The sequence below is a fragment of the Trichosurus vulpecula genome, chromosome 1 (genome assembly GCF_011100635.1).
Source record: "Trichosurus vulpecula isolate mTriVul1 chromosome 1, mTriVul1.pri, whole genome shotgun sequence".
Classification (NCBI taxonomy): Eukaryota; Metazoa; Chordata; class Mammalia; order Diprotodontia; family Phalangeridae; genus Trichosurus; species Trichosurus vulpecula.
This window is the reverse complement of record NC_050573.1, coordinates 430,237,915-430,252,561: the sequence shown is the minus strand read 5'-3', so window position 1 is coordinate 430,252,561 and position 14,647 is coordinate 430,237,915. Positions and strand designations below refer to the sequence as shown.

General features: G+C 34.9%; 1 protein-coding gene across 1 annotated transcript in view; it reads left to right on the top strand.

Annotated features, from left to right (window-relative positions):
- Nucleotides 1-14,647, top strand: part of LOC118843321 (snake venom 5'-nucleotidase-like) — a 95,419-nt gene that overhangs the window by 48,392 nt on the left and 32,380 nt on the right. The window contains exon 5 of the mRNA XM_036750906.1: nt 1,248-1,413. Coding sequence (XP_036606801.1) covers nt 1,248-1,413 — 166 coding nt within the window. The remainder of the gene's footprint in view (nt 1-1,247; nt 1,414-14,647) is intronic.

The following is a 14,647-nucleotide window of genomic DNA, read 5'->3' as shown; positions in this document are numbered from 1 at the left end:
TAGATTTTAAATTGAATACATATATTGATCAAGCTTCATACTGTCATTTGGACTATTATTAATATAAAATTACTATTCAGAAGTATAGTTTGTCACTTCTGTGGGATCAGATTTTAATTTGGTATGCTTTTGCCATGCTGAACTCTATCGATTTAGAATTAATAGGTAGTTCATTGCATTTGTAAACTTAAACTTCACTTTCTCTTTGATTTGACTTTTGCTAATGATAAGTATTTTGTATTTAATGTATTATATTTTCCATAAAGATTATTACGATTCCTCTAAAAGTTGTAGATTTTTAACTCTGTATGGAAGTCTTGTTTGAGAATCATTAGATTTTGAGGTGCTTTTGGATAACTTAAGAAACTTCATTTAACTGAGAAATCTCAATACAGCTGCTCTTCTGTCCTACTATCTTTACTTAACTATGTGATAAGAGGGAATAATAAAGCTAGATTGGTTTTTTAAGCCATATAAGTGAATCTTTACTTCTACTCTTGTACCCTGAAAATGGCTTCTCCTGTAAATTTTTCTTTGGATAGTCATAGGGTCCTGGATTGAAGTTGGGATCTCTGCATGCTTTTTACCTTAGAAGAGAATGAGAACTAACCTTGTTTTGATGTGGACTGTTATCAATATATCATATAATCCAGAAACATAGATAAAGGCTTGGCTATTCTGAGCTATCTCTAAGTTGAAAAATGCTCTTAATTTCCTGATGACATCATTTAACATTTGCCTTAAGCAGCAACCTCTTTAAAAGCCCATTTCCTCTATGGACAGAAGAAGCAATTTAAGAACCCACACAAGAAATTTAGGCTTGAAATAGAGAAAAATATCCTATTTTTAAGTTATGCATATTGGAATAGTTTATTTGGAAAGGTTGCAGAATCTCTTCCTGTAGAGGTATTTAAAAAGTTAACTTCTTATCAGTTTGGGAAGCTTTATGTGTGGTAGGGAAAAACTGGAGATTTGAGTCCCTTTTATCCCTGGTAGTCAATGATAGTGGGCTTAAAGATTAGTAAATAGGTTTTAAGTATAACTTTCTTTTAAAATAAGCATGATAGATATAGTTCTCAAGCTGACAAACATGGGGAAAATAGTGGAGAAGTAGTTGGAAAGTATATTTCTGACAGTGTGGTACAGAGAAATCTGAAATGTTGAACTTTATGAAATCATTGAGTTAAATCCTTTTCTGTTAAGAATCAAATTAAGAAGTATATTGTTTCTTACTGTAACTATTATAGGTACTCTTCGTTCTGATCGAATACATCCAGCAGGGGATTTCACTTTGCATGATCTTTTGGCTATTCTTCCCATAGTGGACCCAGTTCTAGTTGTCAGAGTAACAGGTACACAGCTGCTTGAAGCACTTGAAAATGGGGTTCACAAATACCCAGATCTTGATGGGAGGTGTGTATAATATATTTCTGCCAGCTGTCCTTATATTTGGAAAAATGTTGTAAATTTTAGGATGCTTTTAAAAAAATAGTAAATAGAGGTGGTTTTATTTTCTGTTTAATTATTTTTAATTAGGGTATGAAATTAAATACATGTAAATTAAATTCATATTAGTCTTTGGAAAAAAAAACATGCTTATTTAAACTTAACTATGAATATCCAAAGCCAGAGACCAGTAGGTCTCAAATATTCTCTCAGTGAGCAAATACTTAATTTTCTTGCAAATGAAAAGAGATGGTAGCCAAGGGTAACATTTGTTTAGAGTACAAGATCATTTGCAAAGCATAACAGAGAGTGATGAAAGATTATTGATAATAACACCTCAGAAAATAACAAAAAGCATTTGGAAAACATGCTAGAAAGCTTGGAATGGGACCCAGCGAAGCCAGATCATTCTGAGAACATTTGTAGATGAAACAGAGGACAACAGATATGTGTGAAATGAAACAGGTCTTCCACTATTTCTGTGGTGATTTGTTTTTATCATTAAAGCCAGTAGAACTATTGTCTTTGGACTTCATCACATCAGTATCTGATAAACTATCTGAGAAAATGTCAGGGTCATTTAAAAAGATGAAGACAGGAAACAACTCCAGGATGTTCTATATACATTTGTTTTGGTTTGGCTGTAGCATAATTTGAACTCACTAAGGGACTGATTTTTAAGATGGCTTAAAGGGGTGGATTACACAAAAATAAAAAGATTTATTTTTCACTATTACCAAAAACATAAATTTAGGAAATATAAGAAACTACTGAACCATATGCTTTCATATCTCTCTAAAATATGTATGTGCGTGAAACGATGAGAAGGAAACAGGCAGGTCTTCAGAGAGCTGTTTGTTTTTGTTTTTGAAGTAAGAACATCTTACAGGTATATAATTGACTAAGAGGTACAGAGGATAGAAGATTCCATTGTATCTAAAACTATAGAATGGGAGTTTCTAAAAACTGAGTGTTTACCAGACTACTGAGCATGCTAGTTTTCTCACTAGTTGATTTTTTTAAAAAATGATTTAAAGGGCAAAACATACCCTTTAAAGCTATTTGTGAAAAAATTACTTTTCCATGAATATGTTACAATAATATGAGATTCCATAATAGATATGACCATAAAGATAACTTTCTTCACCAATATGTGAAGTATCAGCCTCTGTGAGATACTAGTATATATGTTCACTAAAATTATTTGTCAGTATCGTGGAGGATAGCTTGGGCAAATCCAAATTTTTATTGTCTATTGACACTGAGGCTTTCCAGATACTCTGGTCTACAGATGACTTTCTGATCATTTTGCATATCAAGCTTGGAATACTACAGACCTATCTGGTAAGATCTGTGATTGTTCAGTTAATTCTACCATACACACTAGAATGTATAGTAGATGAAGAGCATGGATTGCCTAGATTCTGACATGTAGATGGATACAGTCTATTGAATTACATCATTGATATATTTATCTTGGATGGGAACTTCCAATGGACAATGTGCGTAATTAAATAGGACATAGAGACCAGGCTAGTTCTTATTTGGGACTCTCAGTGAGCCCAAGCTACTAGAACCCATCCTAGTCCTTCATTTTTGAAGAGGACCAGGACCTCAGGAAGGTGATTCTATGACTTGCACGTGAATTGGATTTAAGTGAGGGAGGTCCGTGCAAAGTCACCAGCCTCACTTTCTCTTCTGGAGCCATCAGGGTCTGTACCCACAGCGGCATGACTATATGATAAAGTAATTGACACAAAAAGACAAAGACATTGGGGCTAGGCAAGTTGTATAGTCAAGCTATAGACTGATTTTAATGGAGTTACTGACAGTGTTTCATACAGGTTAATTACTGAGTCATCCTGACTTCAAAGAAAATACAATAAAGCATTGATTAAGTTTTTTATCTCCTTGTTCCCAGGAATGAGACACTATTTTTACTCAAGGCTAACTAGGTTGAAACATTTCTACTCTTTCCCATGTAGATAACTATACTGAAACATTTCTGTCATCACCCATGTGGGTAATCATACTGAAACATTTCAGTTCTTTTCCATGTGGATTAATCAGCTGCGAAGGTGGGTTTTCTTTGCCACATCTTCTTATCCTGCACCTGACCTTGCCATGAATAGACCCATTTTCAATTGACCCTGCCTTGCAGAGGTTTAAGAGGCCTAAACAGGACATAGCTGGCTCCCCACATCTCCCCCCTTTTTATTCTGTAATTTTAAGTGGCTTAAACATAGCGTTCATTATCCCAAGGACACAAGGTAGACAAAAAATCAGTATGATCAAAGAAAGAATATAAGGTACTGTATGGAAAATAGTCAAAAATACATTATTAAATGGGTTAAATTTTTTGAAAATATCAATAATTGTTTTTACTACCCCCTCTGGATCAATACCAGGAAAAGGGGCATTTCGCTACTTCAGCATTCCAATCAATCCCCCCCTTTCTCTTTTGTAGACACTTCACCATTATGGATACATGTGAATTCTTCCCCCAACCATCAACCATTTAAGCAAATATGGGAAGGATTGATCGATGCATTGACAAATCAAAGGGGGCAGTCCCCTGCATGAATATAGATACATAGACTGAAAAAGAAATAGAAAATGTAATTGTCTCTTTAAGATTCAAAAAGTCTTTTCTTATGCAGCTGCCTGGCAGGGATCATCATCGATGCAATCTTCTGGTCCTTGGTATCTGTTCCACCATCTCCAGCACAGTATCTTCTTCTTCTTCTTGTCTTCTTATAGGAATCAGCTTTCTGTCCATTCTTCTATAAGAGTGATCTTAGCACAATTTTAAATTACCATTTCTAATCTTCATAACCCTGATCATATTTACAAACTCAAAATTTGAACCATGGCCAATTGTCATTTTTAAGAAATTCACATCAGAAGCCAGTGTCTTACACTTGACATATATCCATTAATAATTTCCTCACTAGGAGGATGAGATGTCACTTAAGGAGTTAATAACAAGTTTCAGTACATACATAAATACATTAAATTGTCAATTTTTAACACAATGCATATAGAATCTTAGCCTTTTAGTCATGCCCTGTTTCTTTGGTGGCGTTTACAAAGTAAAACACAAACCTCTTTTTTTTAAGCATCATTAGTTATACCAATACTTTAGACAAGCATGATTTTAATCAAATAACAAAATAATATTCTCACATTGCTTAAGAAACATTACAAAGCAAGCCCTAAGTGGTTCGCATGCATTTCTATCCTTGTTCATAAAACTTTACCAAGTTGGTGAAAAAATCCTTAAATAACACTAATTCCAGAGTATTGTAACAAACAAAAGTTTCTAGTTATTGCAGAATTCTTAGATATCACAAGTTTCTTAGTCAAAAAGATGTTGTATACTGCTCTTAGAATCCTTTTAAACAAAGAGAACATCTTAAGGTGAGTCTTAAGCAGTTTGTATAAATTTCTGCACATGTTCTAGTTCTAGATAAAAATAAGATTAGATTGCCTAGTAAGATAACACAAAAGAGCTTATATCTTATACTAACTGCTTGTTCTGATCACAGAAACTTGCTATAGAAGGAAAAAGCAGGGACATGTGACATACCCAATATGATAGGATAAAACATCCTTGTTTTGTTTAAACTCAAATGTAGTTACAGATCTTCAATGCAGATAACTATACTCAAAACAAAATTATAGTCCTAAGTGCCTTTTGCCTAAAACAGTAAGTTTGACCAATCACAGCTTAGAGCCAGAGACAGAGTTGCAATGAGCAATAAAGATTTATCAGGACTCACATGCATAAGGGATTTCATTTAATATCTTTCCTTTTCAAATTTAAACTTGTCCTGGTATAAAAGTCAATTGTTAGAATCTTTTCTATCGATTGTACTTAAACTTGCAGCTTCTCAGCAAGCTAAGTTCATTGTTTAGGACCTACATAAATCAAACAAGTTCTTTTCTAGGGACTGATGAACTAGCCCATAGACATGGTTTACAGGGGTCCTGGCAATTTTACAAAATAAGGAGCAGTAACATGGATATCAGGAAAGGGTTAATAGAAAAACCTTGGGCCTGTTTGCTATCTTTTGCCTTTTCTCTGAGCACACTTATTCAAGGTTGAGGCTTTCTAAAAATCATACAAAGGATTTTACAAAACTTTTCTTCATAGACTTATTTCCCTTTCTCAGAAACAGCTTACAATTTATTCTGATGTTATTATTATTTTCTAAGTATTAAACAATTCTTAAATTTGATCACCAAATCTTTTCCACATAATTGAAGAGAAAACAAAAAGAAGACTAAAGATAGTTTTGTAAATACTAGACTTAGGCTTAATTAACAGTCTCACGAATTTCTTAAATGATAGCTAAACAATTAAAGACAAAATTTGGTAATTTATGATTTTTTAAATTATAACACTACAAAATATTATGACATGGTCAGTTAGAATGATTTAGAAGTTTTCTAACTCAGTACAATTTTTAGCTTAACAGCATTTAGATCATAAAAGAAGTTGCTTTTCTGACAACACAGAATCTCAAATTTTACACGTATATATTACTAGTATTTACATTAATGATAACAGTAATGGTCTTAATTAGTAAATCACAATAATTATGTCACAACCAGTAAATCTCAATAGTTCTGTCACAATCAGTAAGTCTCAATAGGTATGTCATAGTCAGTAAGTCTCAATAGTTATCCAATATTACTCCAATAGAATCTTCTTGGGGCTACATAGTTAATAAATTTCTCAATGCCAAATGACAATATGCACCCCTTTTTAATTATTCAAATACACATTTCTAAGTTCCATTCATAGTTTTCTTGGGAAAGTTTTACAAACAGTTTCGAATCATCTATTATAATTAGGTCAGTTTAAAATGTGCTGGGCTAATATTCTAACTATTTCTTTTGGCCAAGGTAAAAAGGAAGCCCTAAGGAATTTGAATCATTGCTAAAAAGGTATAGTCAGTTTCCCTTCCAGGCAGAGGGGGTTGATAGGTAATTGAACAGCAATAATAATGTCACAATAATCAATATCTTTATCCTAATCAATATCTTTAGGTGGACATAATTCCTTTTATCTCTCCGAAACTTTAATGGTTTTTTAACATTAAAACAGTAATCCCAAAAATCCTAGTTAACAATCTTACAAGTTTCATAAGTGCTGGCCGAATTGTTTTAGCTGTGACTTTCTGTTAACTACAGGTAAAGGTAGGAATACTTGGTTTTTTAAATGGCAATGATAAAACATAAGACAGGGTTAGCAAGGCTGAGAAAGTAACTTAACCAGTTTTACACAATTGTTTTCATATTTAGTTTCAACAAAATTCAAATTAAAAATTGCTTTGTCTAACACTATTTTTAGCTCGCAACATTCACTCAAGTTTTACAATATAAAGAATTTTACTACAGTTTAGAAGTCTAATAATAATACAAACAGAAAAAATTTTAGATGACATCATTTGCATTCCCAAATCATTACATATATTGGGCTTACCAGGCACAGAGGCTTTTCTTTTTCTCCCCACAGTTGCAGAGTTTGGCTGTGGACTGGGGGTGGTCGAGCCAGGGATTTGGGAAAGGGTAGGGGGACTAAGGACCGGGGAGCGCTGGGAAGCTGTAGAGTCCAGCACCTGAATTAAGGGTCTGAGGAGTCATTGAGGAGGGTCCCTGAGGAACTTTTGCTTCCTAATAGGGGTTGCTGGGCTTTGGGAAACGTGGAGCAAAAATTTCAGGTTCCGGTGGTGTGGGAGGCAAGGACTTGGGGGCTTGAGAGGACAAAGTAGCAAAGCAGAGAACAGGGAGTAGAGCTTTTGTTGCAACATGTGTATTAGTTTTTGTAGTTTCAATGTTATTATAACTTAATTTACATTGAGACTTTAGGTGAAAAAACATCAAAATAAAGGGCCTAAAAATTAAGAAAAAGCAGCTAGTAACTCACTATTGTATATTCACAGCCAAATCACTCTTTAAACTTTCCAAGTAGCAAACTTAGGAAGATCACAGCAAGCTAGAACTATCTATTGAGATAATTCCTATTCTAAGAAGTATTTTTGTTTTCTCAGGAATATAGTAAGTAACAGTCTTTTGGGTAAGATATGTTTAGATTGGCTCTCATACTTCCACTTTTATTTCTCTATTTTGGAGGCTTTAAGCCACTGTTTTCAACTCAAATAGGAATGAGGGTCACTAAATTGCACATAAGGATCTCTGTAGTTGTATATTAAAAAACTACTTATTAATTCTGTTTATTTATTTAATACCTTTGTATTATTAAGTATTTTCCAATTCTGTTTATAGGATCATTGCTAAAGTTCTTAATTCTAAAAATTGGGAAAGCACATTCTAGATTTTTTAAAGTCCTTTTTCCAGTTTTTTATTTATACTATTCTCATGGTGATTCTTATTAACCACACATGAATTAAAACATCTTTGTATATACTTCTGACATTGAGCTGGAATTCTTAACCCCCCAAAGAGTCTATAGATAGATTGGAGGGGGATATAGAAAATATATGTATCTTTTGTCTTTTAAACTGAATTTTCTTCACATTCATAAGTGTATTATTATTTTGAAAAAGGTTTCATATGCTTCACCAGATTATCTGTGGTTAACAGAATCTGCTAAAGAATTTTTAGCTGCTCTAACTTTTAGTGCAGCCCTGCCTCAGTCCGAGACAGGTGAAAAGATCTTAATAGTTTTAATTTTAACTTGAGTAAATTTTACTTCTGTGTTCACTCCTTAAAATCTTTTTTGAAAGTGAGAACCTTGAATCCTCCAGCCAAGGTGAGTGGGACTCTGGAAAAAATGCAATGGTGCCTTGTCCCTTCTCCCCCACGCTGAAAAACTCAAAGTATCTCTTTTTCAGATCTATACATTTTCCAAATTTGTCTTAATGCCAAATAGTATAATAAATTCTGACTTTATCTTAAACATTAAATTTAGGAGTAACACATTTCACTTAATTCTAAGGGGGAAAGATCCCTGTTTTTCTTTCTTATCTCTCTTCACATTCCAAATTTGGCCACAATTGGAATGAAGGGAGAAAGAAAGAGCATTTTCTTTATTTCAACAGCTTTAACAACAAAGTCAGACAACATACTCTCTTCACACAGAGACACATAACACAAAACAGATACAGACAGAAAATGACAGGATGCACAAAAAGGATTTCTAGAAACCCGGCATTTTTCTTTTCCCTTTCTACTTTGGTATCTCCCAATTAGCTAGTCTACCCCCAGTGGGTTATTGTCATCCATTCCTGGGCTGAGGCTCACAAGATCTCTCCACAACCTCAATATCATACTTAAGTGTTCTTTGTACCATAGGAACTTTTCCTTCTGGAGTAAGACATATTTTTAAAATGTTCCATATGGAAAAGGCTGACACTGGGAAGTGTTCTGGTCCATCTTCCCTTAATCTTTCATTCATCTGTTTTCCAATAATCTCCCATTTTTCTAAATCAATTGTCCCTTCTTTGGGGAACCATGGGCAGCAGTGTTCTCCACACTGCAGGAAGTCCTCCAATTGTTCTTTTGTTATGTAAAAACCTCTTTTTTTTTTACAATTTTTTTCAATAATTGCAGATACTGATCTCGATCTTTAAATTGTATCTGCCCCATAGTTAAAGTTTCTAAATCTACTTTTCTACTCTCTAAATCTCTAAAATTTCTACAATCCCCCAGTAAGCCTAGTGGAGTAATCCTCTTACCTCTCATTTGAATGCTCTGGAGTCTATTGGTAAGATGTTACTTCATCCTCATTTCCTTGACTGGTCCCTGTTCCTGGTGCCAACTGTACCCGCAGTGGCATGACTATATGATGAAGTAATTGACACAAAAAGACAAAGACATTGGGGCTAGGCAAGTCGTATAGTCAAGCTATAGACTGATTTTAATGGAGTTACTGACAGTATTTTATACAGGTTAATTACTGAGTCATCCTGACTTCAAAGAAAAGTACAATAAAGCATTGATTAAGTTTTTTATCTTCTTGTTCCCAGGAATGAGACGCTATTTTTACTCAAGGCTAACTAGGTTGAAACATTTCTACTCTTTCCCATGTAGATAACCATACTGAAACATTTCTGTCATCACCCATGTGGGTAATCATACTGAAACATTTCAGTTCTTTCCCATGTGGATTAATCAGCTGCGAAGGTGGGTTTTCTTTGCCACATCTTCTTGTCCTGCACCTGGCCTTGCCATGAATAGACCCATTTTCAATTGACCCTGCTTTGCAGAGGTCTAAGAGGCCTAAACAGGACATAGCTGGCTCCCCACAAGGGTCCAATGGCAAGGTATAGATCAGGATGACAGGAGAAGGCCCCAGATGCTATGGGAGACCTTGGCCTTTTTAAGCCAAGCTCTTTCAGAGTTCTCACTTTGACTGAGGCAACACTCATTCATTGATTAAGGCTAGGTAAGAAAAGAGTCAAGGAATGGTTCCCTTTACTAATGAAACACCACAATCTCCAAAAAATAGATCTAAATTGCAGATGACACAAAGGGCTGTGGAAAGTCATATGATGGTTAATAAGTAGGTTGTAGCATATGAAAAGGGGCATAAAAGACACCATTGAGGATATGTATGATTGGAAAATGAAGTGGATCGTGTTGTGAGAGTAGAGTTTGATATACCATGTACTGTATTGGTATTGGTATTCACAAAATCTTAAAAGTACTAGATCAAGGCCTCTCTGATGCTTTGGGTAGGCCCTACATGGAGGATTTATTTAGAACATGTGAAATGAAGCGCAGAACGTGAAGGCATGGGTAGGTTTTGATCTGCATCTTTAGAGCAAATGTCAACACCAGAGAGATTCATTTAAGTATATGAGTACCTCTAGTAATCTTATTTGTCATTTTGAGAGATAGTGGTAATTTTCTGTATTATCAACAGAGATGTGTATAACAGTAATAGGAGTGAATAAAAGTTTATAAAAGAAGTGAGCCCTGATTTACAGAAAGGTTTTATAGAAAACCATTAGCTTTTATGTATATTATATCAGTTTTTGCCCTAATCTCAAGGATTTCAAACTTATTTTGCTGGAGTACCTGTACTAAAATTCAGACAATTTAGGGTATGGAGTTTAGAGAGTTCTGCACACATTATTGTATTTTATATTTCAACCTCTGTATTCTGAACCCATGACTTCTCTTTTAGGAGGGTAGCAAGTTCCATCTTGAATCTCTGGAACTGTTGTAGATCATTGTGTTAATCAGAGTTCCTAAGTCTTTCAAAATTAGTTGTCTTTACAATATTACTATTATTGTATAAATGCTCCTGGTTCTACTCGCTTTGTTCTGTATCAGTTCATCTAAGTTTTCTCATGTTTCTTTGAAGCCAATCCTTTAATATTTTCTTACAGCCCAAGACTATTCTATCACATACATATACTGTAGCTTGTTCAGCATTCCCCAATTGATGGGCACCCCTCAGTTTCTAATTCTTTGCTACAGAAAGAGTTTCTATCAATATTTCTGTACGTTTGCATCCTTTTCCTCTTTCTTTGATTTCTTTCATCTCACCACATATAGATTTAGTAGTGGTATCATTGGGTCAAAGAGTATGTACAGTTTAATAGGTTTTGGGGGGGCATAGTTATGAATTGCTCTTTAGAATGGCTGGACTAGTTCAAAAGCTAATATACCTAGGCTTTTTTGAGAAGTATAATGTCTACAACTAGGGAGGTGATAGATGCATTGTATTCTTACTCTGGTCAGACCACATCAAGACTGTTGTGTCCAGTTCTGGGCACCACATTTTTAGAAAGTCTGGATCAATTGGAAAAGCATCCTGAGAAGGGCATCCAGGGTGGTGAAGGGTCTTACAGTCATGTAGTATGAGGATCAGTTGAAGGAACTCAGAGTGTTTAACATGGAGAAGAGAAGACTCCAAAGGGAGTCTCATAATGGGAGGATATGATAGCTATCTTTCAAAGTATTTGAAGGGCTGTTACATAGAAGAGGGATTAGATTTGTTTTCCTAGGCTCCATGGGGTAAAATATCCATTAGCGGTTGTAAAATGGCAACTTTAGACTTGATATAAGGAAAAACTTTATAACAATTAGAGCTTTCCAAGATTGGGAGAGGCTTGGAAAGTAGTAATAGATACCCCAACACTGGGGATCTTCAAGCAAAGGCTAGATGACTTGTTCAGTATTAAGATAGAGGAGAGTCTTTCACAAGTATAGGATGACCTCTGAAGTTTTTACCGATTTTAAATATTGAGGGCTATCTTCATTCTCTTCACCCTCTAGCCCATCTTTCACATCATTAACACTTACCCCTTTATGTGTATATGTGTATATATACATATATATGCGTATGCATGTATATATATACACATATATATGTATATACATACACACACACACACACACACACACACACATATATACATACATATATACATACAATTCCTCTGCTTAAAACCCTTCACAAGCTACCAAATAAAGTTCATACTACTCATCCTGGCACGCAGAGTCCCCACAATCTGCCGTCACACTATCTTTCCAACTTAATATTTCATTCTGCTGTATTCTATGTGTCCCACACTTTGGACAAACTGAACGATTTGCTGGTATTTCCCACCACCCTAACATCAGTACATTCTTTCCAATTTCATTCCTCCATGCTTTTTCCCACATGGTTCCTTTTGTCTGTAATGCTTTCTTTTTCCCAACTCCATACCCTCTTCCCTACCTGTTGAATTTCTATCCATTCTATAAAGTTCAGCTTAAGTGCTATCTTATCTTCTTCATGAAACCTTCTCTGATCCCGTAGTTGGTACCAACCTTTCCCCCCAAAGTCCTTAAATAGCACATTGCAGGCACCTCTATTAGACATATTATAGATATTTGTATATGTTATATTCCCCTCATAGAAAGTATATACCATTGGTTCAGAAACTATATCTTTATTATCCTAGTGTCTAGCATAATACTGTGCACACAGTAAAGACTTAATGGTTGTTGAATTTACTTGAAAGAAATCTCTCATAAATTTGCCTTGTGTTCATTTACTTCTGTCCTTTTAAGATGAAACAATAAAGCTATAAAGCTTATATAAGCCAGTAAATCTTGGTTGCCTTTCTATAAAGTTAATTTAAAAAGTTGAGTTTCTAACATTCCAGAGAATCACCATTTTCCCTTGACATTGGTCCCCTTTGACTTATTTGCATTATTGCAAATAAGGAACTATCATCCCAGTATAACTAACATAGTGAACTACAAGTACCTACTTGTTAACTTGTATCTACTCTTCTAATTTGCTCTGTGTTTTGATAGAGTGTGACAAGATTTTCCTGATCCTCATAGGAATTTGTGCTAGCATGTTTGCAGTGTAGCTTGTTTTAAAGCTTGAAAATATATTATCATATGAAGAAGATTTGCAACAGTGACAACAGGTTATAATTTTCTCTAAGCTCTTCGTATTATTTGAATTTAAACAAAATTCCAGGCATGAATAACAGTAAAGAATCCCAGAAATGCATAGGGGACAAAAATCCAAGAAATGGACCCATAGCCTCAGATGTCAGTATACAAATACAACAAAGTCTGAGTAAGAAGGAAAATGAATTGCAGCTTCTGTCTTAAGGAGGCAAACTTAACATCAGATGTATCACTGAGACTTGGTAGAAGAGGACACCTAACTAAACTGTGATTCTGGAGGGGCATTATTATTCAAAGAATAGATTAAAGAAGTATCAAAGTAGCATTGCATATTAAATAAGATATCAATATGAGGAAATCCAGGAATGTCAGTACGGGGAAGAAGGTAAAATATAATGGGTAACATTTAGATGAAGATGAACAGAGATAGAAACAAAATCAATTCTATTATTAGAACATATTATAGACAGTGTGTCAAGCACACTGCCCTTGGGCCACACACTCCTGAGTTGTAATTGGGAGATATTTAACAAAATAAATTAAAATATAAAAGAACACAGATAATATTAATATGTAATTTTCTAAGTCAATAAGCAGCTCTAGGGATCCTTACGTAAGATTTTGTGGCTTCTGTTTCTATTTGAGTTTGACACCACTGTTATAGACCACCTGGAAAGAAAGGAAATAGATGAGTTCAGGAAGCAAATCACAAGCTGAGCACAGAGACATGATATGGTAGATAGAGATTTTCTTCAGTTAGCCTGATTTCTGCTAGGTTTCTCTGACTCTGCCAAAAATAGAATTGTAATTTTTTAACTTGCCTTGTTTTGATGGTTATTTCATACTTCAAAAGGTAGAGGAACTTCTCTGTCTGATTTTCACCAACAAAGAGGAATGGGTTCTCAGGGTGGAATTGTTGAGAACCTTGTAGGTATGCAACTACTCCTTCTTGAAAGTTTTGATAGAAAAAGAAAAGAAGGCCATGCATTATTTGACATACTGTTTAGATTTGGGAAGAAGAGATTTAAGAGTTTATAGAGAAAGGATAGATAGAATTTTATGGACTAAGATTCTTCAGAGGAAGTCAGCCCATGCTCAAGAAAGAATTTCTGAAGAGACACACACGTGTGTATGCGCGTGCACACATATACACATACATACACCAAATTCTTGGTGGGAAGAAAAAGGGCATCAAGAGAGCAATGCAAATGCACAGGGAACTCATTAAATGAGAATTTTAAAAGACATATGAAGAAGCTAGAAGCAAGGGCAGGTGATGAAAAATGTAAGAATCTAATTAAGAATGGTAAAGTTTGGGATAAGATGAGGCTAGTGAGGAATGTCAAAGATTCAAAGACCAGAGAGGGAAGGAGGGGGAGAGAAGAGAACAGAACAGAAGAGAGATAGAGAGAATGTAGAGATGTGTTGGGGGAAAAAAGCATCATCAAGGAAGGGATATGAGTAGAACTTGGAATGATAACAAATTATGGAGAGAAGACAGAGCTCCTTAGTTCTTATTACACTTCTCTTGTCTCTTAAAGGATTGAAAAATGTCTCCTCTCCAATCCATCCTTTATACAGCTGCCAAAGTGATAGACCTAAAGCACAGGTCTGACTATTTCATTCACCTGTTCATTAAACTCCATTGACTTTCTGTTATTACCTCTGGGATCAAATATGGATTCTTCTGTTTGGCATTTAGAGTCATAACCTGACTCCAGCTTCCTTTCTAGCTTTATTATATATGATTCTCCTTCACATACACTACAGTCTAGTCAAACTGTCCTCCTTCTGTTGTTCACGCTTGACA